This window comes from Mustelus asterias, chromosome 22, assembly GCF_964213995.1.
Source record: "Mustelus asterias chromosome 22, sMusAst1.hap1.1, whole genome shotgun sequence".
In the NCBI taxonomy this organism is placed as follows: Eukaryota; Metazoa; Chordata; class Chondrichthyes; order Carcharhiniformes; family Triakidae; genus Mustelus; species Mustelus asterias.
Window position 1 is genome coordinate 57,454,824 of NC_135822.1, and position 26,106 is coordinate 57,480,929.

General features: G+C 48.5%; 2 protein-coding genes across 2 annotated transcripts in view; one reads left to right on the plus strand and one right to left on the minus strand.

Moving 5' to 3' along the window:
- The window catches only part of polr3d (polymerase (RNA) III (DNA directed) polypeptide D), a 64,826-nt gene extending 46,028 nt beyond the window's left edge, over window positions 1-18,798 (plus strand). Inside the window, exon 10 of the mRNA XM_078239270.1 lies at window positions 18,160-18,798. Within this exon, the coding sequence (XP_078095396.1) occupies window positions 18,160-18,244 (85 nt within the window). The 3' untranslated portion in view covers window positions 18,245-18,798. The remainder of the gene's footprint in view (window positions 1-18,159) is intronic.
- On the minus strand, window positions 1,827-24,354 carry LOC144510050 (uncharacterized). The gene is made up of 4 exons (XM_078239269.1): window positions 24,169-24,354; window positions 7,568-7,670; window positions 5,840-6,001; window positions 1,827-5,479 (listed from the first exon to the last, which is right to left on the minus strand). Exons 1-4 carry the CDS (start codon window positions 24,250-24,252, stop codon window positions 4,584-4,586), a joined length of 1,245 nt encoding a protein of 414 aa, XP_078095395.1. The 5' UTR covers window positions 24,253-24,354; the 3' UTR covers window positions 1,827-4,583.
- Between the last annotated feature and the right edge of the window lie 1,752 nt (window positions 24,355-26,106).

Consider the following 26,106-nt stretch of genomic DNA (forward strand, 5'->3'; position numbering starts at 1 on the left):
CAGCAGTGGGAAACTTACTGATATTTACTTTTGCTTCTCAGTGACATGTCAGACCGGGGCATATTTAATGCCAGCAACAGATTCCCAAATTGAAAATATTTAAGTTGAACTGAAGGAGGGATACGGATGTGGGTACAGATCTTTAACAAGAGGATTAGAGTCATGTGAAACATTGTTCTAAGTCATTCCTTTGTGATATTATTGCTAATCCCAACCTTAAATGTTACCGACTCAGATTTTCTGCAGACGGTTGGTTTAGGAGAACTAATCAGGAGTGTCTGAACATGGCGGCAGTGTGGTTAGCACTGCTGCCTCACAGTGCCAGGGACCCAGGTTCGATTCCCAGCTTGGGTAACTCAGTGCGGAGTTTGCACGTTCTCCCTGTGTCTGCGTGGGTTTCCTCTGCATACTCTGGTTTCCTCCCACAGTCCAAAGATGTGCAGGTTAGGTTGATTGGCTATGCTAAATTGCCCTAGTGTCAGGGGGACTAGCTAGGGTAAATGCATGGGGTATTGGGTCTGGGTGGGATTGTGGTCGGTGCAGACTCGATGGGCCAAATGGCCTCCTTCTGCACTGTAGGATTCTATGTTCTCAATGTACTACACAGACCTTTACAGAACCATATGATATTTAATCCCTGTTGCCAGTACTTTGCAGATACCTCAAACTGATGGCAGACAAATTTTGCGGTTTGGTTGTCCCTATCAGTTAGGCAACACGGGTAAGAATGGCCCTTTCCAAACATTCCTGGCTCCCCAACTTCCAACACACAGTGAGAACATGGCAGGCATTAGCACAAAGGTCTATTGAAGATGAATCAGCCTCAGCATTTGATAGTTTAATTAGATCAATATTGTAGTGTGCAGAGAGAGCAGGAAACTGGGATCAGGGATTATTCCAACATGCAGCTTGCCAAAGGTTGTATCCTGTACTGAAATTCTAGAACATGGTCCTTAAGTGGGATTTTCCTGTAAGTGGGTTTTCATCTTATTGGAGGGGTACAACATCACACGTTAGTTAAGCGAAACCTGTGTCTGCCGTCACCACAAGATGGAGTGTTTTCAAAAGGACAATAGAATTCTAGTCTGCATGTACTGTAAAAGACCCACTACACGTACCAGGCGGCACAGTGGTTAGCACTGCTGCCTCACAGCATCAGGGACCTGGGTTCGATTCCCGGCTTGGGTCATTGTCTGTTCGGAGTTTGCACGTTCTCCCTGTGTCAGCGTGGGTTTCCTCCCACAGTCTGAAAAATGTGCTGGTTAGGTGCATTGGCTATGCTAAATTCTCCTTCAGTTTAATTTGATTTATTGTCACATGTATTAGTATCACAGGTATTAGTATACAGTGAACTGTTGTTTCTTGCACGCCGTACAGATGAAGCATACCGTTCACAGACAAGAAAAGGAGAGAGTGTAGAATATAGTGTTACAGTCATAGCTAGGGTGTAGAGAAAGATCAACTTGGTGCGAGGTCAGTCCATTCAAAAGTCTGGTAGCAGCAGGGAAGAAGCTGTTCTTGAGTCGGTTGGTACGTGTCCTCAGACTGTTGTACCTTTTTCCTGACGTACCCGAACAGGTGCCGGAGTGTGGCGACGAGGGGATTTTCACAGTAACTTCACTGCAGTGTTAACGTAAGCCGACTTTTGACACGAATAAATAAACTTTAAACAATGCTGTCTTGTAAACTGGACGAGAAAGATCTTACCCCCCCACCCCACTCAAATCTGTTACCCTCTGACTTATTCTTATTGCGTTTGGGTTGCAGGATCAAACAGATCCATTATCCACTGCTTCCAAACAAACAAAATTCATCATCCCAAAAGGTAAAGAACGCATGTTTTTTTTATTTTTTTATATAAAAGACTTCAGCGCTGTAATTTTCAGATAGTACAATGAAAGTTCATCACACCTCAGAACATGCATTTTCTATCAATGTGTCTATCAAAGTATTACAAAATTAAAATGTTCTTATTAAAAAGGCATCAAAATATAACTGTATTCCACTACTGCAAAAATGACGATTTCCCTTAAGCTAATGTGTTTGAAAAGGACACCTGATTAAATTACATTAAACAGACACTGTCTGAGGATCTGAAGGTTTGTCCAGCTGTTCCCTTTCTCCCTCTCCAGGTTTATATCCCAAATACTCCATACATCTTTGCTCAGCTGGATTGCATGAATACCTGGAGTTCTCACCCCATCATCCGTTCCTTACCCGTCACCGGGTCTGTAATCAAGCTCTCTTGGGGGAACAAGTAACTTTCCTTCTGACTCCTGTGCTACATGTCTCGTCCTAATCAGGATTTACAGTACTCCTTGGAGCCAATTCCTTACTAGGCTTCTCATTTCACTTGTTTCTTCATCTATTGGAATATCAGAACTCTAAAGCCTCCAGACTTTAGGGCCTTCCTTCATTGCTCAAGGTCGAGTTACGGAATACAAACTGGAAACTTAAAACATTCTGCACACCACCGGCTTGGTTTTACCACAAAGCCCTTCATACGGTGTTAAAGTAGTTAAAACCCTTTTCTTGCAACTGCTATCTTTTAACTAACTTCATCATATGATACAAGTGGATGACCCAAGTACACAGTAATCTCTAGTTGCTCTACTTGTCCACTGAAAGGTCTTGTTTTTTTGTGGAAGCTGCTTTTTCTTTGTAACGATTGTTTGTGAAGTCGAGCACAAGTTTTTAATTCCTCGTTAACATTGAAAATTGACGCAGAGTCAACCAGCATTCGAAACTCATCTTCAAGTATTTGTTGTAAACGCTCTCTGTATCTGAGAGTTGCAGTTTTCCACTGATCTGGAATCCAACTAAATCATTCTGTTCAGAAGTTTAGAATTTACAGCGAATTGGTGTGTGATATCATCTTATCCATTATCATCAATATCCATTTTGTTAGCTTGCTCACCACTGCCTGTACCTTGCGGTGAAGATTCCTCCTGTTCTTCTCGCCTTCCCGCTCTTTGCAAGGCATCAGCCGGCCTCTAGTCCTTCATTCTAGTCCAATGTTTATGAACTGTAGGACCATCTGCCTGCAGTTTTATCAAAATTCTCAATTTGTGTTACTTCCTCGCTTCGAAAGATCGAACGTCTTATTTTCTGTACTAGCATGAGATTAAATCAGAGGTACATACAGTTGTATATTCTTGTACAACACTGTACTCAACACTTTCTGCTGGTTGTCACAACTCACTTGAAAACAATGGCAGAAATGTAGATTGTGTGGTCACCAGGTTATTGAATATATTGGCACTCGCCGGCCACGAGGAGAAAAGCAACACATTTAACCCAATGCACTTCATCATTGTACCAATATATTTATTACATTTCAGATAGCTCCTAGCCAGTGATACTCCAGTATCTACCAGTACTTCCCTCTGCTGTTATACAGTCCAAAAATGCTCTCTCCAGACATAGCCAAGGTTCAGAACAGCAGAACTTTGAACTGCACCACTTAGGCTGAAAAGATGACATCCAGCATTGCTGAAATCCTGAGGACAACACGGAGATTATTTCAGCTGGGCAGAACTGCAACGCAGTGAGATGCGCACCAGTTTACAGTGTTGGCATCCTACAAGCCAAGGCCTTAAGTTTGGCTAGTTTTTTTTGTGCTGTGGGTGGTATATACTTCGTAGAAAGGCTTTGTATTTCGCTTGTACATTAACATTCATGGTAAAAGGTTTTTCAATTAAACAAACTTCTACCAAAAGTACCACAAATATAATTAGTCGGACCAAATCTAAAATTAAACTTTTTTTAAAAAAAAAAGTAAACTTATTCAGAAAAACTTGATGCATTAGTGCAGTCTAGACAACACAACATTTGTTAAAACTAAACCCCCGTCTCAGCTGGGAACCAGATGGACGCTGCAAATCCAACAGGTCCACTTTTTAAATAAATTATCAAAGTGAAGAGGGGGGCACATGGCAGTAATGAGGCAATAACGCTGCTCCACAGGGCATTGCGTCACCACGTATCGATCTATTAAACCTAGGCAGGCCTTTTGGTGAGGAGCTCTTGAGCGCAAGAGGCGTGTGGCCACCGCAAGGAGAATTAAGAGCGACGGCATTTACTTAAGCAACCTGAAAGACTCTCGAGTGCCTCCGATCACAACAGCAACCTCTTTCACCGGCCCCGAACGCTCCCACTCAAAATGGCATATTCTTGGGAGGTAAACTTCTCGCCTCCCCTCCCTTTATGTTTTGTGCTTTTCTTAAAAAAAAATATAAGGACTGAGTTTTGTTTAGAAGATTACAAAACCATTCTTAATGCTTTCGATAAGAGGTTCTGAAGACAAAGATTTGAAAATCATCAATGCAATATATAATGCTACAGTCATTTTTTTTTTTTGAAAAAAAAATGCTATCAGGGAATCTGGCCTATGAGCAGGCAACCCCTGATCGTGACACCCTGGACAGATCCCAAACTACATATATAAGATTACAACCTGCATCTTGCACCTGTTCAACTTGGGCACCTTGTGAAAAAACATCAGATGAGCCCGGAGTTAATGCTGAGCAGTCATGGATTGCACCATCTGTTTTACTCCTGCGCACCAGTAACAGTGGCACATGTTACACGTCATTGTCCTCCTCTTGTTCCTGAGCATTATGTAGCTTAGGCTGAGCCTGCTTGGAGAGTTGCTCTGTGCGCAGGTGAGAGTTACAAGAAGACTGGGGCTCGCAACATTCCTGGGCACCGATGCCACCTATCAGGCCCACTTCCTCGTGGTAAGGGTCCTCGTCCATCTGGCACACGCATACCTCTATGCCAGAGTCCCCAGTGATGCGCCGGTGCCTCGAGCCCTCTTCCTTCCCTTCCCCTTGGTCGCACAAGTCAGAATCCGTGTCTAGCGTTTTAAAATCGGGAGCCGAGAGTGCAGCAGTTTCCTCGGCTGCAGGGAGGTCGCCGTTTTCTCTGTCAGCCGGGCGATCGGGCAATGCCCCCGTGGGGGTGTCCGTCGCGGGGTGGTCATCCTCCTGTTCGCAAAGGGATGGGCCGGCCTCTGCTGCTTGTGTCGCTGCCTCTGGGGCAAGCGAGGTTACAGACTCCTGCGGGGCAAGCGAGGGTACAGACTCTTCCGGGGCAAGCGAGGGTACAGACTCCTGCGGGACAAGCGAGGTTACAGACTCTTCCGGGGCAAGCGAGGTTACAGACTCTTCCGGGGCAAGCGAGGGTACAGACTCTTCCGGGGCAAGCGAGGGTACAGACTCTTCCGGGGCAAGCGAGGGTACAGACTCCTGTGGGACAAGCGAGGTCACAGACTCTTCCGGGGCAAGCGAGGTCACAGACTCTTCCGGGGCAAGCGAGGTCACAGACTCCTGCGGGGCAGGCTGACTCTCAACAACCGCAGTTTCATGGCTAGAGGTCTGTGCACTCTGCTGCTGCAATTCAATATAGGGAGGCGGGGGCGTCGGTGGGTGGCCTGCTACTTCCTCGTAGTCTGGGAGCTTACAGTTTGTCCAGAATCCTATTGGGAGGATGGAGAATTAATCAGTAGAATGTGACTGTGACCACAGTTCAAAGTACAGTATGTACGCGATAAATATCATATTACTCGATGGGCCAAATGGCCTCCTCCTGCACTGCAGGGTTTCTATGATTCTGCAGCTCAATTGTGCGAGAGATGGTAACTTTTGTACTTAACCAGCACCCAGAAAGAAATTAGTCATTTTCACCTAAGCGTTTGGTGTTTGATTCAGTCACATTTCAGTTTCCCGTTGAGATAAGGGGGCCGAGTGGATGTGCTTTTTCCCTTCACAGAATAACATAGAGATTTAATAAAAACAGCAATCTCCCAGCACCGATCTTGGACACAAGGTATACTCACTTAAATCCAATGGCTGCGTCGTGTAGGTGCTGGCACCCTGGTAGGCCATCAAGCTGATCTCCCTCTGCCGCTGCTCCTGCTGTAACCGTAGTTTCACGCGGCGGTGCCGATATGCACAGCAACAGCTCAGCATGATAATGATGGTCCAGACCAGCCAGAACCCTGCCGTGGTCAAGCAAAAGGAAGGGACCCTCAGAACTGCGTTACAGTTGGATCAGCGAATACGACGTGCGCAAAACTTAACTTGGCAAGGACCAGGGCTGGAAAAGCTATTAACTTCTATTTCACAGCTTGTTACTCGCATCATTTACGCCGTGCATTCACATGGCAGCATTTGTCTACCTTGCTGCTTCTGGAAGCTGTATAGAAACTGCAAGATTAAACAAATAGGGCGGCACGGTGGCAAGCGCTCACAGCACCAGGGACCCGAGTTCGATTCCCGGCTTGGGTCACCGTCTGTGCGGAGTTTGCACATTCTCCCCGTGTCTGCGTGGGTTTCCTCCGGGTGTTCCGGTTGCCTCCCACTGTCCGAAAGACGTGCTGGTTAGGGTGCATTGACCCGAACAGGCGTCGGGGTGTGGCAACTGTGGGAATTTCACAGTAACTTCATTGCAGTGTTAATGTAAGCCATACTTGTGACGAATAAATAAACTTTAACTTTAGTCTGCTGGAGCAACTTGCATTTGAGTGGTGAATATCACTTACAGTATGAGGAAAAGTGGGCATTGCCCAATAATGGCGGTGCGCTTCAGCCGTACTGGAGTACACTGACTAATATTCAGTTATACTAAGGGAATACTGTTGGAGATGAGAGACCAAGGCTTTGGCTATTAGCTGGATCCTAAAGGTTCCACGGCAGAAAGCTCTTGGTGCCTTGGCAGATATTCGCCCTGCACTCAAAAGCACCAAAGTGAACAGGAAACTAGGAGAATTCCCGGCTCACCCTTGGAAAAGGACATGCAATTTTAAGCTATTGCCAAAGGCTCTGGAACAGGCAATTTTAACAGAGTGTCCTTAAGGTGGCACTGACAATTCAGGGCAGCAGTGGTTGGCACTGCTGCCTCACAGCGCCAGGGACCCAGGTTCAATTCTAGTCTCGGGTCACTGTCCGTATGGAGTTTGCAATTTCTCCCCATGTCTGCGTGGGTTTCCTCCGGGTGCTCTGGTTTCCTCCCACACTCCAAAGATGTGCGGGTTAGGTTGATTGGCCATGCTAAAATTGACCCTAGTGTCAGGGGGACTAGCAGGGTAAATCTGTGGGGTTACGGGGATAGGGCCTGGATGGGATTGTACAGACTCGAATGGGCCGAATGACCTCCTTCTGTACTGTAGGGATTCTATGATTCTAAAGATTTATTCCCTCAGTATTGCAAAGAACCTCCTGCCTAGATTGCAGGTACCCAATGCCCTGATGGGAGCTGAATTAAGCCGATTATCAAATTTCAGTGTGGGCTATGGTACATCATCTCCTGTACATAGGCCAGGTACGTACAATGGAGAGCCTCCGGCTGTAAGAAGGGATCATTTGGGTCCACCAGGAAGGTGAAGTGAATTGACAAATGGGGCTTCAAGGATGGAGGCCCGTGATGACATTCACTCAGTCCCATTCCAGGCTGCAGGTTAACTCCCACCTTCTGATCTTCAGTATCCTTGTGCGCAAGACCTGGGGGGGACACAATCCTCTGGCAGCTAAAGGAGGAGGTTTCTGTGCCCACGCGAGAAACTTACACCACAGTTCGTAATAGTAGGTGCAACACTCCGTCTCCCCGCAGCAGTAACCTGTCTCACACCAGTAAGGTTCGTTGTTCACTCCGAAACATAATTCTTTGGCCTGAAAAGAGGAGAAAGAGTAAGAGCAGTCCACAAGTGCATAACCGTACACCATATAGATGGGAGAAATAAAAGGGAGAAAAGGACATTTTTTTGTCAAAGTATTTAGTCTTCTACTCATCAGACCCACTCACAATAATACCAATGTCGGGGTGGCAGGGGAGGGGAACAAATTTATACTGTATGAGGAGAAAATGCTGATTGGTTAAGTTAGTAGAGGCACATCCATGGACAGTGCAACATACGCACATTGTTCCGGTTTCAGCTAAAAAGTGACAGCCATTTGCTGGTTCATTCCTCAGGGCAGTGCCTTGACTACAGTCAAGGCGTACATTTCAAACAAGACTTGGCACTTAACTGCCACTCACTATCAACTGGTGCAATGCCTCCACCAGAGTCAACTTGCCAACCAATCAGCACTCTCTGCTCATACAGCGCCAACTGTTTCCCCTGACATGGGTACTCTTGTGAATTATCCTGATGAGTGCCAGATGAAAAACTTTGACAAGAAATATATTTTTCAGCAATTTTGATCAAAGGTGTCCCATTCCATTACACATTTCAGTAAACTGAATGAGCAAAAGTTGCACTAAAGGAACTGCTTGATGTTGCGAAGCAGTAACTTTGGGAAGGAATGTTTCCAATGGCTTATCCCAGGCGCACCATGATGGACCGGTTCTGAATTGCAGGCAGAGAGAGACAGACTTGTACTGGAAGTTTTGAGAACTCCATAAGTAGTGATGTGCCTCATCCCTTTTGTAGGAGCCATTCGAGTAGACTAATGTTCTTAGTTGCTTCCATGCAGTGTGGCAGAGGAATACATTTATTGCTCTCCATATTCTCCAAAGGACTCTTGGCTGCCGAGTGAGAGCAACCTCAAATAATACTCAATCCTCCTCCTCTCTCGCTGACATTTTCACCAAGCACACCAGTTACAGACTTATCCGCACGGAACTTCCGCTGCTGAAAATTACAGCCGCCTTGTATCAGTACTCACATTCCTCTTCCCACTGCCCCCAGCACCAGTTCCTATAACTCAAGGCACTTTTGAACGCCTCATTGTCTGCCTTTGGGCCCTGTGTCCTCTACAATTCTTCTACAGCTGTTGATCTGCTCAGTCACACCTTCGTCACTTGCTTCGATGCCCTTACACAAAACATAAAACTCTCTAAATGTGGTCATTTCTCATCTTCATGCCATGAAGACCAACGGGTTGTAGACTTCAGCATATGGACAATTGATTGGTGTGGCCAGATCAAGCACAATCTTCTGGCAAGCTGCTCACCATTCTACTGTCTCATTGAACCTGACTTTCCATGTACCCTCATTTCCAAAAAGGTGGGCAGTTCCTGGACTTCTCCCAAAGTTGAAGACCTTCAATCATCCTTTCCTTCCCCATGCCACACTCAAGCCTCCATCACCACATCCCCCACCACCACACCAAGTCGTGAACTCACACCTTTCCTAGTTTAGTTCCGACATGCCCTCTCACCATCTGAGCTCAGCTTGACGTTGAGGCCCGTCTCCGTTCTCCTGACTCTATCTCCACTAAGCTAACCACCCGCTATCTCTTCCTGACCTCTACACCAGATGATACTGGAAACAGTTCCTGCTCATGTTCCCTCACTTTCAAATTTCATAGAATACCATAGAAACTCTACAGTGCAGAAGGAGGTCTAACCCCATAACCCTTCGCATTTACCATGGCCAATCCACCGAAGCTGCACAACTTTTGGAGTGTGGGAGGAAACCGGAACACCCAGAGGAAACCCACACAGACAGTGACCTAAGCCGGGAATCGAACCCGGGTCCCTGTTGCAGTGAGGCAGCTGACTGAGCCACCGTGCCACCCCTAAATCTACTATCATGCCCCTTAATAAAACCCCTAAACAATCCTCTGTGCTTGCAAACCATTACCTCATCTCTCACCATCTTTTCCAAAGTTCCCAAACACCTTGTCATCTCCTAAATCCAAGCCCATTTTCCCCCCCAACCTCATGTTTGAACCTCAAAAACAGTTCTACCTCCGCAACAGCACTGATGACATCCTCTCCGACGGTGACCTTGGTGCACTATACCTTCCTCACCCTTCTAGACCTGTCTGCAGTGTTTGGCACAGTTGACTACAGCACCTCTCCCAACATCCCTCCTGAAGTGTCTGGCCTACTGGGATAGTCTTCGCCTTGCTCCACTCTTATCTATCCAGTCACGGGTCAAGAATCTATGCGTGCAATCCATACGTTACTTCTGCATTGCCTCAAGGATTGTTCATTGGCATCCTCCAATTTCTCATCCATGTGCTTCCCTTTACAACGGCATGGTGGCACAGTGGTTAGCACTGCTGCCTCACAGCATCAGGGACCCAGGTTCAATTCTGGCCTCGGGTCACTGTCTGTGTGGAGTTTGCACATTCTCCCCGTGTCTGCGTGAGTTTCCTTCCACTAAAGATGCGTGTGTCAGGTGGATTGGCCATGATAAATTGCCCCTTAGTGTCAGGGGGATTATTAACAGGGTAAATACATGGGGTTACGGGGATAGGGTCTGGGCGGGATTGTCGGTGCAGGCTCAATGGGCCGAATGGTCTCTTTCTGCACTGTAGGGATTCTATATGATGAACTGAAGACACGCCAGCAAGTTCCATGTACAGGCTGATGGCACCCGCATCCCTCTCACCATCAGGTCTCTCCATTCCATCCCCATCAGCTCAGACTGAAGTCAGACCATTTGCAGCCATGGCCGCCATTTCACACAGCTTCCAACCCCATATCCTTGCCAGGACTGCCAACTTCCACCTCCTCAATCTTGCTTCACCTTAGCCTCTGCTTGAACCGTGCTGTTGTCCCCCTGCAGACTAGACTGTTGCAATGCTTCCCTGACTGGACTACTCTATTCAATTTTTGTCTCATTATCCTCCACCTAATTACCATACAATGTGGTCCTACATTAAAAGGTGCTCTACAAATACAAATCAACCTGTGTGCAATTTAATTTGTTAAAAATATAATGAACAGACTTCAAGAGATTGCCAATTGGTGTTTCAACTCAGTCATGCTGTTATTTTCCAGACTCTAAAATTGGCTTAACCGGCTCAAATAGTTGGGAAAGTCGCAATCTCCTTACATTTTCCCCTCCGGCATAAAAGAACAAAGAACAGTACAGCACAGGAAACAGGCCCTTCGGCCCTCCAAGCCTGTGCCGCTCCTTGGTCCAACTAGACCAATCGTTTGTATCCCTCCATTCCCAGGCTGCTCATGTGACTATCCAGGCAAGTCTTAAACGATGTCAGCGTGTCTGCCTCCACCACCCTACTTGGCAGCGCATTCCAGGCCCCCACCACCCTCTGTGTAAAAAACATCCCTCTAATATCTGAGTTATACTTCGCCCCTCTCACCTTGAGCCCGTGACCCCTCGTGATCATCACTTCTGATCTGGGAAAAAGCTTCCCACCGTTCACCCTATCTATCCCCTTCATAATCTTGTACACCTCTATTAGACCTCCCCTCATTCTCTGTCTTTCCAGGGAGAACAACCCCAGTTTACCCAATCTCTCCTCATAGCTAAGACCCTCCATACCAGGCAACATCCTGGTAAACCTTCTCTGCACTCTCTCTAACACCTCCTTCTGGTAGTGCGGCGACCAGAACTGGACGCAGTACTCCAAATGTGGCCTAACCAGCGTTCTATACAGCTGCATCATCAGACTCCAGCTTTTATACTCTACCCCGTCCTATAAAGGCAAGCATACCATATGCCTTCTTCACTACCTTCTCCACCTGTGTTGCCACATTCAAGGATTTGTGGACTTGCACACCTAGGTCCCTCTGTGTTTCTATACTCTTGATGGCTCTGCCATTTATTGTATAACTCCTCCCTACATTATTTCTTCCAAAATGCATCACTTCGCATTTATCCGGATTAAATTCCATCTGCCACCTCTCCGCCCAATTTTCCAGCCTATCTATATCCTGCTGTATTGCCCGACAATGCTCATCGCTATCCGCAAGTCCAGCCATCTTCGTGTCATCCGCAAACTTGCTGATAACACCAGTTACACCTTCTTCCAAATCATTTATATATATCACAAATAGCAGAGGTCCCAGTACAGAGCCCTGCGGAACACCACTGGTCACAGACCCCCAGCCGGAAAAAGACCCTTCGACCGCTACCCTCTGTCTCCTATGGCCAAGCTAGTTCTCCAACCATCTAGCCACTTCTCCTTGTATCGCATGAGCCTTAACCTTCTTAACCAACCTGCCATGTGGGACTTTGTCAAATGCCTTACTGAAATCCATATAGACGACATCCACGGCCCTTCCTTCGTCAACCGTTTTTGTCACTTCCTCAAAAAACTCCACCAAATTTGTAAGGCATGACCTTCCTCTTACAAAACCATGCTGTCTGTCACTAATGAGATTGTTCCGTTCTAAATGCACATACATCCTGTCTCTAAGAATCCTCTCCAACAACTTCCCTACCACGGACGTCAAGCTCACTGGCCTATAATTTCCCGGGTTATCCCTGCTACCCTTCTTAAACAACGGGACCACATTCGCTATCCTCCAATCCTCAGGGACCTCACCTGTGTCCAATGAAGAGACAAAGATTTCCATCAGAGGCCCAGCAATTTCATCTCTCGTCTCCCTGAGCAGTCTAGGATAGATGCCATCAGGCCCTGGGGCTTTGTCAGTTTTAATGTTCCCTAAAAAACCTAACACTTCCTCCCTTGTAATGGAGATTTTCTCTAACGGGTCAACACCTCCCTCCAAGACACTCCCGGTGAACACGTCCCTCTCCTTTGTGAATACCGATGCAAAGTATTCATTTAGGATCTCCCCTATTCCCTTGGGTTCTAAGCATAATTCCCCTCCTTTGTCCCCGAGAGGTCCAATTTTCTCCCTGACAACTCTTTTGTTCCTAACTTATGAATAGAATGTCTTAGGATTCTCCTTAATCCTGCCTGCCAAGAACATCTCGTGACCTCTTTTTGCCCTTCTAACTCCCCGTTTGAGTTCTTTCCTACTCTCTCTGTATTCCTCCAGAGCTCCATCTGTTTTCTGTTGCCTGGACTTAATGTACGCCTCCCTTTTCATTTTAATCAGATCCACAATTTCCCTGGTTATCCACAGCTCTTGAATCCTACCTTTCCTATCCTTCCTTTTTACAGGCACATGCCTATCCTGCAGCCTTATCAACTGTTCCTTAAAAGACTCCCACATGCCAGACGCGGACTTACCCCCGAACAGCCTCTCCCAATCAACGTCCACCAATTCCTGCCTAATCCGGCTATAGTTAGCCTTCCCCCAGTTTAGCACCCTGCCCGTAGGACAGCACTCATCCTTGTCCATTATTATCCTAAAGTTAACAGAGTTGTGGTCACTATTTGCCACATGTTCCCCTACCGAAACTTTGACAACCTGACCAGGCTCATTTCCCAGAACTAGGTCCAGTATAGCCCCCTCTCTAGTCGGGCTATCTACATACTGTTCAAAAGAACCTTCCAGTATGCATTTTACAAGTTCCTCCCCGTCTAAGCACTTTCCAGTCTATACCAGGGAAATTAAAGTCCCCCACGACAACAACCCTATTTTTTCTGCACCTATCCAGAATCTCCTGACATATCCTTTCCTCCACTTCCCGTGGGCTGTTGGGTGGTCTGTAGTACACCCCCAGCATAATGACTGCACCCTTCCTGTTTCTGAGTTCCACCCACAGCGACTCAGTACATGACCCCTCTAAGTTGTCTACCCTCTGCACTGCTGTAATATGCTCCCTAACTAATATCGCTACTCCTCCACCTTTTTTAGCCCCTCCTCTGTCTCGCCTAAAACACTTATACCCCGGAATATTCAGCTGCCAGTCCTGTCCTTCTTTTAATCAAGTCTCCGTCACCGCAACCACATCCAAATTCCACGTAAGCATTAAGGCCCTAAGATCGTCTGTCTTACACTGCACCAGAAGCGGGTATCACATGACAAAGCAGACCACGTCACAGAATTTCTACAGTGCAGAAGGATGCCATTTGACCCATCGAGTCTGCAGCAACTCTCCAACAGAGCATGTTATCCAGGCCCCTATTCCTGCAACCCCACGTATCCCTGTAACCTACACACCGTAGGACATTAAGGGGCCAATTTACCACGGCCAATTCATCTAACCAGCACGTCTTTCGGACTGTGGGAGGAAACCGGAGCACCCGGAGGAAACCCACGCAGACACGGGGAGAACATGTAGACTCCGCACAGACAGTGACCTGAGGCTGGAATCAAACCTGGGTTCCTGGCACCGTGAGGCAGCAGTGCTAACCACTGGGCCACTCCAGAATTAACCAATCGCTAGTATCGGTTTGTGGGCCTTTGCAGTGATTTAAAAAATTAAACTGGCTCCTTTGGGTGCAAGGACATGAAGAAGAACTTTTGTTTTAGAAATATGTTAAATTTGGCTAAGAAACTAAACAGTGTAGCACGGTATATAGACAGGGAATGGTTCTGCATATAGTTTGGCACGTTTGTTCAGGAGACTTTCTCAGTCATTTAAAATCGGATTACGTAGTGGAGTGACACCAAATAAAACTGCTTTCTCAACCCAAACAACAGCCAGTTACCACTGCTAAATACATAAAGGAATATGTTCATTCTGCAACTGTGCAGCACAAAATGGTTCCCCACTGCATTCAGTTGCTCGTCTCAAGGTTATTTGCAAGTATTGATTCACAAGAATCTAATCTGTACGATACTTGAATACGAGGAATGAACAAAGACAGTTTTCTGATCTTTGCGCTCCTACTGAGAAAACACTGTCTGAGTTCACAGCAACACAACAGGCTTCAAGGGCACAATATTTTCCAGGTGGTAAAGATGGAAAAAAAAATCACTTCTTTTCGGGAGGAAGGGAAATTTCAGCAGGAAATAGGCCAGACAAAGTTTTTTAAAAGCTGTTGTTCAAGGGGATTATTTTGGCATTTTCATCTGACATGCGGTCGAATCGACCCGAACCCCTCTTTTTAAAAACAGCACATCAGCTCCTTGTGGATTTTCAGAGGACAAAAGGCTGTTTACTGAGGCAGAGGGTACCCGCAGCTCTGCTGTCCATTGAGATGGGGGCTCAGGAATCTGCCACGTTCATAATCAGAATTTAGCAGACTAAATTAAAATGATCGGTGGCAAGTTCACAGCAGTAATTTGATCCCTGGTGTCTGCTGATGTTCACCAGTCATCAGAACCACGATTAAATTACTTCACCTCTATCCAACTCCTACGCTATATATAACTTGTCCCGATATTCTAAAAGGTGGATGAACCGATGTAACATCACCCCACTGTTTACTCGTTTTATTTCTGGAGAAAAACATTTTGCCCCCTTCTCTGTCTCTCATCAGTTTGCTTCCGTGCTTTCCTGTGGGTGCTACGCGGCATCATGGGTATAAACAGTCTTCCGGAATCTCACTAAAGCAAGCGGACACAAACTCTTAACAATGGGATGAACCAGAACTGAGCTGTCATTACCTGACACGGGCACTTCCAGTTCAGCTTGCTCAATCGCAATCCAGATCACTGTCCTCATTCCCAACTCAGAAAAGTTCAGGCCAATCATCATCTTCCTGATTCAGATTACGGAACCATAAGACATAGGGAGCAGAATGAGGCCACTCGGCCCATCGAGTCTGCTCCGCCATTCAATCATGGCTGATATTTTTCTCATCCCCATTCTCCTGCCTTTTCCCCATAACCCCGATCCCCTTATCAATCAAGAACCTATCTATCTCTGTCTTAAAGACACTCAATGGCCCGGCCTCCACAGCCTTCTGCGGCAAAGAGTTCCACAGATTCACCACTCTGGCTGAAGAAACTCCTCCTCATCTCTGTTTTAAAGGAACAACTGGGCGCAGACCACACATTGCAGACTAGTGCTCTATTGAAAAAGACTGAACTTCCCCCATTCCCCCTATTATAGAAAGGATATTAAACTAGAAAGAGTGTAGAAAAGATTTACTCAGATACTACCGGGTCTTGATGGTTTGAGTTATAAGGAGAGGCTGGATAGACTGGGATTTTTTTCTCTGGAGCGTAGAAGGCTGAGGGGTGATCTTATAGAGGTCTATAAAATAATGAGGGGCATGGATCAGCTAGATAGACAATATCTTTTCCCAAAGGTAGGGGAGTCTAAATCTAGAGGGCATAGGTTTAAGGTGAGAGGGGAGAGATACAAAAGTTTCCAGAGGGGCAATTTTTTCTACACAAAGGGTGATGAGTTTCTGGAACGAGCTGCCAGAGGTAGTAGTAGAGGCGGGTACAATTTTGTCTTTTAAAAAGCGTTTAGACAGTTACATGGGTAAGATGGGTATAAAGGGATATGGGTCAAATGCCCATTTGGGACTAGCTTAGGGGTTTTTAAAAAAAAGGGCGGCATGGACAAGTTGGGCCGAAGGGCCTGTTTCCATGCTGTAAACCTCTATGACATTCGATCAGTATTGGTCTTGAGGATACACATTTCCTTTCCAGGGTAAAGAATTCCAAAGATTCTGAGGAAAGAGATTTCTCATAATCGGAGTCCAAAATGGCTTTTATCCTGAGACTGAGACATTCCAGCTAAGCAAAACAGCCTCTCAACATTAACCCTGTCAAACTCTCATCATTTCAGTGACGTCTCTGTCCACTCTGTTCAATTATTCCTCATCCTTCTTCTTGGGCAGTCCCATTACGCAAGCCAGCCTCCCATCCACTGACTTTGTCTACACTTCCTGCTGCCTCAGGAAAAGCAGCCAGCATAATCAAGGACCCCACACACCCCGGACATTCTCTCTTCCACCTTCTTCCGTCGGGAAAAAGATACAAAAGTCTGAGGTCACGTACCAACCGACTCAAGAACAGCTTCTTCCCTGCTGCTGTCAGACTTTTGAATGAACCTACCTCGCATTAAGTTGATCTTTCTCTACACCCCAGCTATGACTGTAACACTACATTCGACACTCTCTCCTTTCCTTCTCTCTGAAGGGTATGCTTTGTCTGTATAGCGCACAAGAGAAAATACTTTTCACTGTACACCAATACATGTGACAATAATAAATCAAATCAGGATCAAAGATGACTTGCTTCCACTCTGGCTCGATGGCTGACAAGTTCCTGGGAATTATGTTCCATTACACAATGTGCAGACTCTGCCACATAGTACGGTGGTTACCATGAGCAGATCAGAGGCAGGGAACATTGTGGTGAGTAACTCATCCCCATGGCCTGACCACCATCAACAAGAAAGTCAATAGTGTGATGGAATATTCTCCATTTGCCTGGATGAGTGCGGCTCCAACTCGAGAAGCTTGACACCATCCAGGATAATGCAGTCAGCTGGATTGACATTCCATTCATAGAGTCATAGAGGTTTACAGCGTGGAAACAGGCCCTTCAGCCCATGCTGCCCCTTTTTTAAAAAAAACGCTAAGCTAGTCCCAATTGGCCCCTCTATACCTATCTTACCCATGTAACTATCTAAGCGCTTTTTAAAAGGCAAAATTGTACCCGCCTCTACTACTATCTCTGGCAGCTTGTTCCAGACACTCACCACCCTGTGTGTGAAAAAATAGCCCCTCTGGACCCTTTTGTATCTCTCCCCTCTCACCTTAAACCTAAGCCCTCTACCTCTGGGAAAAGATATTGACTATCTAGCTGATCTGTGCCCCTCATTATTTTATAGACCTCTATAAGATCACCCCTAAGCTTTCTACGCTCCAGAGAAGAAAGTCCCAGTCTATCCAGCCTCTCCTTATTACTCAAACCATCAAGTCCAGGTAGCATCCTTGTAAGTCTTTTCTGCACTCTTTCCAGTTTAATAATATCCTTTCTATAAAAGGGCGACCAGAACTGTACACAGTATTCCAAGTGTGGCCTTACCAATGTCTTGTACAACTTCAACAAGACGTCCCAACTCCTGTATTCAATGTTCTGACCAATGAAACCAAGCATGCTGAATGCCTTCTTCACCACTCTGTCCACCTGTTACTCCACTTTCAAGGAGCTATGAACATGTACCCCTAGATCTCTTTGTTCTGTAACTCTCCCCAACGCCCTACCATTATCGGAGTACGTCCTGCCCTGGTTCAATCTTTTATCGAAATTAAATTCACCACCTTAAACACTCTCTCCCTCCACCACTGGCACCGATTCCAGAGCAACTTGCAAAATCTGCAAAAATCACAACCTCAACCATCTCAAAGAATGAAAGTGGCAAGCACACTAGGACACCACCACCTCCAAGTCACACATCACCTCAACATGGACACACCACCCCAAGACGGACATGGATCCTTTTTGCTCTGGGAGAATTGCACGGAAAATTTAACTGGGCATTTAAGTTGCCCGGGGTGCGAGGGGTCCTTGATTATACTGGCTGCTTTGCCGAGGCAGCGGGAAGTGTAGACACAGTCAATGGATGGGAGGCTGGTTTGCGTGATGGGACTGCCCAATGACAAACACTTCTATTTTTTTATTTTTCCATAGAGGAAGAAGTGATTTTAACAGGTGGGAATTGAACACTCCAGTCACACTGACAGGGCGACTGTCCAGAACATTCACTGCAAGCTAACACGCGGAATGTGTGCTTTGCACTTTGTGGGAGACCTTTTGCATCGAGGAAGACCCAAATCACAGGCCAATGAACAGGGCATGAACAATCCGTTCTTCTTGTACATGTGTTACAAGCACTTGTGCCAGTTTGTCAGCCCCGCAAGTTGATTGCGCAAAAGTAAGTGGTAATATACTTATGAAGGGGTTGGCTCCCAGCCCGGTGCCTGTGTAATGTTTCTGACACAATGGCTTGCAGAATCTCACTAGCTGTCCTGTCTGGAGACAATACACATCTCTTTAACCTGTGTTTAATGCTCCCTCCACCCACATTGTCTGTACCTTTAAGACCTGACTGGCTGTAGAGATTCGCATTCTAATCAGTATTCTGTAACTTGATTTTGTGTCTGTGCCCTGTTTGAGGGCACATTTCCACTCCATCTGACGAAGGAGCAGCGCTCCAAAAGCTTATGGTATTTGCTATCAAATAAACCTGTTGGACTTTAACCTGGTGTTGTGAGACTTCTTACTGTGTTCACCCCAGTCCAACGCCGGCATCTCCACATCATGACAATGGGAGTTCACAGGAACACTGAGGTTCAGAACCCACATTGCGCCACCTCCCCCACGGCACGTTCACACCATTAGATCGGTCAGAGCCACACTCAGCAGGTACAATGCTCACTTGGGTTTAAAAATGAGACCCTGCTTCAAGGTTAGGGAGATCATACAATCCCTACAGTGCAGAAGGAGGCCATTCGGCCCATCGAGTCTGCACCGACCACAATCCCACCCAGGCCCTATCCCCATAACTCCACATATTGACCCTGTTAACCCCCCTGACACCAAGGGGCAATTTAGCATGGCCAATCAACCTAACCCGCACATCTTTGGGCTGTGGGAGGAAACCGGAGCACCCGGAGGAAACCCACGCAGACCAGGAGAATGTGCAAACTCTGCACAGACAGTGACCCAAGGCCCGAAATAAACCCGGGTCCCTGGCGCTGTGAGGCAGCAGTGCTAACCACTGTGCCACCCGAGATGTCAAGTTTCAAAATTCACAGGGACAGAAAGAAACCTTTCCGATCAGGCCGTATGCTTTTGAAACTCAAAGTTAAGTATGAAAGCCCGAGAAAAGTCATTTATCATTTTTTTCTTCCCAAATATATGTTTGTGTCTGTGTGTATACACACAAACATGCAAGGAGACGATTTCATGACTCACTTTTATAACAATATGTACCAAAATATAATGTGTACATATCAAAAATAGATTCAAAGTCTGGAGTTTATTACACAATTCCTATTATGGCATTTACTGTAATGCCCTGCTTACCACCGAAACCCATTCTTGTGACACATTTCATTGACATCATGTAAAAAACAGTAACGTTTCGACAATTTCAAACTGTACTGGACACTGGTGACAGCATGGGGGCCTTTCAGCCCATCATGCCTCTGCCAGCTCTTTGGGAGAGCTATCCAAGCAGTCCCACTCTCCTTATCATCAAGAGCACGGCACCTATTTCCTTTTCCAAGTATGTGCCCAATTCTCCTTTGAAAGAGAATGGATTCCACATCACAACAGCTCACTCAGTTCCTCCTAATTTCATTTCTGGTCTGTTTAGCCAATTGTCTTAAATGTGTCCCCTCCGGTTACCAACCATCCTGCCGGTGGAAGCAATTCCTTGCGATTCACCCTCATCAAAACGCCCCGCATAATTTGTGACATCTCTTAAATTCCCCCTTTAGCTTCTGTGCTCTAAAGAATAACAATCCTCGCCTACCTTGTCTCTCATCCTGTGAGCATATTAGTCAACTTCCTCTGCCCTTTTTGCAAGGACACAGCATTCTTCCTAAAAGTGTGGCAGCCAGAACTGACCACAACACTTCCGACTCGGGTCAAACTAGTGTTTCGTAAAGGCCACACAGCGCTTTCTGGCTTTTCGTATTCTTGTAAACAGGAAGCTGCCCGGCAGATACAGATCAACCCACACTTTCCAAATCACAACGGTACCTGTCAGAACCAAAACAGAAAATGCTGGAAAATCTCAGCAGGTCGGACAACATCTGTGGAGGGAGAATGGAGCCAATGTTTCAAGTCTGGATGACCCTTCGTTAGAGCTCCAGACTGTAAACGTTCTGTTTTTGTTTCAGATTCCAGCATCCACGATAATTTGCTTTCATGATACCCGTCAGCTTGGGTTATCTTGTCAGATTCACTTGGGCCACACAGAGAAACTTCCTTAAAGTGTAAGTTTATTTATTAAGTGTCACAAGTAGGCTGACATTCACACTGCAATGAAGTTACTGCGGAAGTTCCCCAAGTCGCCACACTCCAGCGCCTGTTCGGGTACACAGAGGGAGAATTTAACATGGCTAATGCACCTAACCAGCACGTCTTTCGGACTGTGGGAGGACACCGGAGCACCTGGAGGAAACCCACGCAGACACGGGAAGAATGTGCAGACTCCGCACAGGCAGTGACCCAAGCCGGGAATCAAACCCGGGTCCCTGGCGCTGTGGGGCAGCAGTGCTAACCACTGGGCTACCGTCCTTGTCCCTGCATGCACTCTTACGCCTCAATTAGTAAAGTTCCCAATACATTTGACAATAATAGATCAAATCAAAAGCTCAAGAACCTGTCATGCTGAGCTTCCTGGCATTGTTAACTTGCCCCACCATCTTCAAACGTTTGTCCACATTCTGCCAGGTTTGACCTAATGCGTTCCCTATGATTTTAATCGTTCCACTGTTGGCAGCCGTGTCGCCGGCCCCTCCACCTGTCTCTCCTTTCAGACACTCCTTAAAATCTACCTCTCACCGGCTCAATTTCTTTTCCCCATCCACCCCTATCCTACCCCCCACATCACCCCTATCCTCCCCCCCACATCACCCCTATCCTCCCCCCCAATATCACCCCTGTCCTTCCCCCCCCATATCACCACTGTCCTCCCCCCATATCACCCCTATCCTCCCCCCCCATATCACCCCGAACCTCCCCCCCCATATCACCCCGAACCTCCCCCCCCATATCACCCCGATCCTCCTCCCTCCCATATCACCCCGATCCTCCCCCCCCCACATCACCCCTATCCTCCCCCCCCACATCACCCCTACCCTCCCCCCCCACATCACCCCTATCCTCCCCCCCACATCACCCCTATCCTCCCCCCCACATCACCCCTATCCTCTCCCCCACATCACCCCTATCCTCCCCCCCATAGCACCCCTATCCTCCCCCCCACATCACCCCGATCCTCCCCCCCACATCACCCCTATCCTCCCCCCCACATCACCCCTATCCTCCCCCCCACATCACCCCTATCCTCCCCCCCACATCACCCCTATCCTCCCCCCCACATCACCCCTATCCTCCCCCCCCACATCACCCCTATCCTCCCCCCCACATCACCCCTATCCTCCCCCCCACATCACCCCTATCCTCCCCCCCACATCACCCCTATCCTCCCCCCCACATCACCCCTATCCTCCCCCCCACATCACCCCTATCCTCCCCCCCACATCACCCCTATCCTCCCCCCCACATCACCCCTATCCTCCCCCCGACATCACCCCTATCCTCCCCCCGACATCACCCCTATCCTCCCCCCCACATCACCCCTATCCTCCCCCCGACATCACCCCTATCCTCCCCCCGACATCACCCCTATCCTCACCCCGACATCACCCCTATCCTCCCCCCCACATCACCCCTATCCTCCCCCCCACATCACCCCTATCCTCCCCCCCACATCACCCCTATCCTCCCCCCCACATCACCCCTATCCTCCCCCCCACATCACCCCTATCCTCCCCCCCACATCACCCCTATCCTCCCACCCATAGCACCCCTATCCCCCCCATATCACCCCTATCCTCCCCCCCCATATCACCCCTATCCTCCCCCTCCATATCACCCCTATCCTCCCCCCCATATCACCCCTATCCTCCCCCCCACATCACCCCTATCCTCCCCCCCCATAGCACCCCTATCCCCCCCCATATCACCCCTATCCTCCCCCCCATATCACCCCTATCCTCCCCCCCACATCACCCCTATCCTCCCCACCACATCACCCCTATCCTCCCCCCCACATCACCCCTATCCTCCCCCCCACATCACCCCTATCCTCCCCCCCACATCACCCCTTTCCTCCCCCCCACATCACCCCTATCCTCCCCCCCACATCACCCCTATCCTCCCCCCCACATCACCCCTATCCTCCCCCCCCATAGCACCCCTATCCCCCCCATATCACCCCTATCCTCCCCCCCCATATCACCCATATCCCCCCCCCATATCACCCCTACCCCCCCAATATCACCCCTATCCTCCCCCCCCATATCTCCCCTATCCTCACCCCCATATCACCCCTATCCTCACCCCCATATCACCCCTATCCTCCCCCCCCATATCACCCCTATCCTCCCCCTCCATATCACCCCTATCCTCCCACCCATATCACCCCTATCCTCCCCCCCACATCACCCCTATCCTCCCCCCCATAGCACCCCTATCCCCCCCCATATCACCCCTATCCTCCCCCCCATATCACCCCTATCCTCCCCCCCATATCACCCCTACCCCCCCCCAATATCACCCCTATCCTCCCCCCCATATCTCCCCTATCCTCACCCCCATATCACCCCTATCCTCACCCCCATATCACCCCTATCCTCCCCCCCATATCACCCCTATCCTCCCCCTCCATATCACCCCTATCCTCCCCCCCATATCACCCCTATCCTCCCCCCCCATATCACCCCTATCCTCCCCCCCCATATCACCCCTTTCCTCCCCCCCATATCACCCCTATCCTCCCCCCCCATCTCACCCCTATCCTCCCCCTCCATATCACCCCTATCCTCCCCCCCCATATCACCCCTATCCCTCCCCCCCATATCACCCTATCCACCCCCCCATATCACCCTATCCACCCCCCCATATCACCCTATCCACCCCCCCATATCACCCTATCCACCCCCCCATATCACCCTATCCACCCCCCCCCCCATATCACCCTATCCACCCCCCCCCATATCACCCTATCCCCCCCACCCCCCCATATCACCCTATCCCCCCCACCCCCCCATATCACCCTATCCAACCCTATAAGGTAGCACAGTGGTTAGCAATGTTGCCTAACAGTGCCAGGGACCCGGGCTCGATTCCCGGCTTGGGTCACTGTCTGTGCGGAGTCTGCACGTTCTCCTCGTGTCTGCGTGGGTTTCCTCCGGGTGCTCCAGTTTCCTCCCACAGTCCGAGAGACGTGCTGGTTAGGTGCTAAATTCTCCCTCGGTGTAACCCGAACAGGGTTATTTGGTGTTACTATAAAGCTAACCTGTGACAATAATAAACTTTAAAAACAAAAAAAAATCACCCTATCCATCCCAACTTCACCTGTGGCACGGTGTCAATAAATTTGACCAAAATCTGACCCTCCAGTGAAGCACCTTGGGGATGGTTTTAATTACATTAAAGGCGCTATGTAAATGCAAGTGGCGCCCTGCTGCTGCTCCCACAGTGTCTAACCCAGTATTTTATCCCCGCCTTCCCAGCAGTTGCTCCCTGATAGGAGGGAGTTTGGACATTGACTTTCCAAACACACACACACACATTAAGCAGGTTTAAAATTTGGGCAGGGGGCAAATTTGGGCAGGGGGCAAATTTGGGCAGGGGGCAAATTTGGGGAGTGGGGCAAATTTGGGGAGTGGGGCAAATTTGGAGAGTGGGGCAAATTTGGAAAGTGGGGCAAATTTGGAAAGTGGGGCAAATTTGGGCAGGGAGCAAATTTGGAAAGTGGGGCAAATTTGGGCAGAGGGTAAGGATGCGAGAGCGTCCCCCCCTCTCTCCTCAAGTCCCTTCGCGGCCTACCCTCCCAGCTTGAAGCCTCGGGCTTTCCTGGAGCGATGGCCGGTCCCCTTTCCCCCCCGCTGGCCGTACCTCCGCGTGCAGCTCCATCCGCGACGGCCCGACCGGGAAAGCCGGCGAGATGAAGAGGAGGAAGCCGACCACCATCTTCTCCATGTCTCGGGGCGAGACGGCTCATCGAGACGCCCGCTCCAGCCTCCCCCCGGCGGCCATGGGAGCCCGAGTACCCGAGCCCGCCCCCTCCTCCGTCCGCGCCCCCGATTGGTCGCCACCTTCCCCACGTCCCGCCATCCCATTGGCCGGGCCCTCTGTCAATCACCGCCGCCGGCCCGCCTCCTCCGTTCCCTATTGGTTCCTCGTCCGCCGGCACGTCCGCAGCCGCCTGTTCTGATTGGCTGCGCGGCACGTCAATCATCTTACTGTCGCCACCTTCCCCCTCCCCCCCAACCACCATAGAAAGTTTGGAACAACTTTTCCAATTGTGTGTGAACAAAACAAAGAACAATACAGCACAGGAACAGGCCCTTCGGCCCTCCAAGCCCGTGCCGCTCCCTGGTCCAAACTAGACCATTCTTTTGTATCCCTCCATTCCCACTCCGTTCATGTGGCTATCTAGATAAGTCTTAAATGTTCCCAGTGTGTCCGCCTCCACCACCTTGCCCGGCAGGGCATTCCAGGCCCCCACCAACCTCTGTGTAAAATACGTCCTTCTGATATCTGTGTTAAACCTCCCCCCGCCCCGCTCACCTTGAACCTATGACCCCTCGTGAACGTCACCACCGACCTGGGAAAAAGCTTCCCACCGTTCACCCTATCTATGCCTTTCATAATTTTATACACCTCTATTAGGTCACCCCTCATCCTCCGTCTTTCCAGTGAGAACAACCCCAATTTACCCAATCTCTCCTCATAACTAAGCCCTTCCATACCAGGCAACATCCTGGTAAACCTCCTCTGCACTCTCTCCAAAGCCTCCACGTCGTTCTGGTAGTGTGGCGACCAGAACTGGACGCAGTATTCCAAATGCGGCCGAACCAACGTTCTATACAACTGCAACATCAGACCCCAACTTTTATACTCTATGCCCCGTCCTATAAAGGCAAGCATGCCATATGCCTTATTCACTACCGTCTCCACCTGTGACGTCACCTTCAAGGATCTGTGGACTTGCACACCCAGGTCCCTCTGCGTATCTACACCCTTTATGGTTCTGCCATTTATCGTATAGCTCCCCCTTACGTTAGTTCTACCAAAATGCATCACTTCGCATTTATCTTGATTGAACTCCATCTGCCACTTCTTTGCCCAAATTTCCAGCCTATCTATATCCTTCTGTAGCCTCTGACAATGTTCCTCACTATCTGCAAGTCCAGCCATTTTCGTGTCGTCCGCAAACTTACTGATCACCCCAGTTACACCTTCTTCCAAATTGTTTATATAAATCACAAACAACAGAGGTCCCAATACAGAGCCCTGCGGAAAACCGCTAGTCACAGGCATCCAGCCGGAAAAAGACCCTTCCACTACCCCCTCTGTCTTCTGTGACCAAGCCAGTTCTCCACCCATCTAGCCACCTCCCCCTTTATCCCATGAGGTCCAACCTTTTGCACCAACCTACCATGAGGGACTTTGTCAAACGCTTTACTAAAGTCCATATAGACGACATCCACGGCCCTTCCCTCGTCAACCATTCTAGTCACTTCTTCAAAAAACTCCACCAGGTTAGTGAGGCATGACCTCTCACAAAACCATGCTGACTATCGTTAATGAGTTTATTCCTTTCTAAATGTGCATACATCCTATCTCTAAGAATCCTCTCCAACAACTTCCCTACCACGGACGTCAAGCTCACCGGCCTATAATTTCCTGGGTTATCCTTCCTACCCTTCTTAAATAACAGGACCACATTAGCTATCCTCCAATCCTCCGGGACCTCACCTGTGTCCAGTGACGAGACAAAGATTTGCGTCAGAGGCCCAGCGATTTAATCTCTCGTCTCCCTGAGCAGCC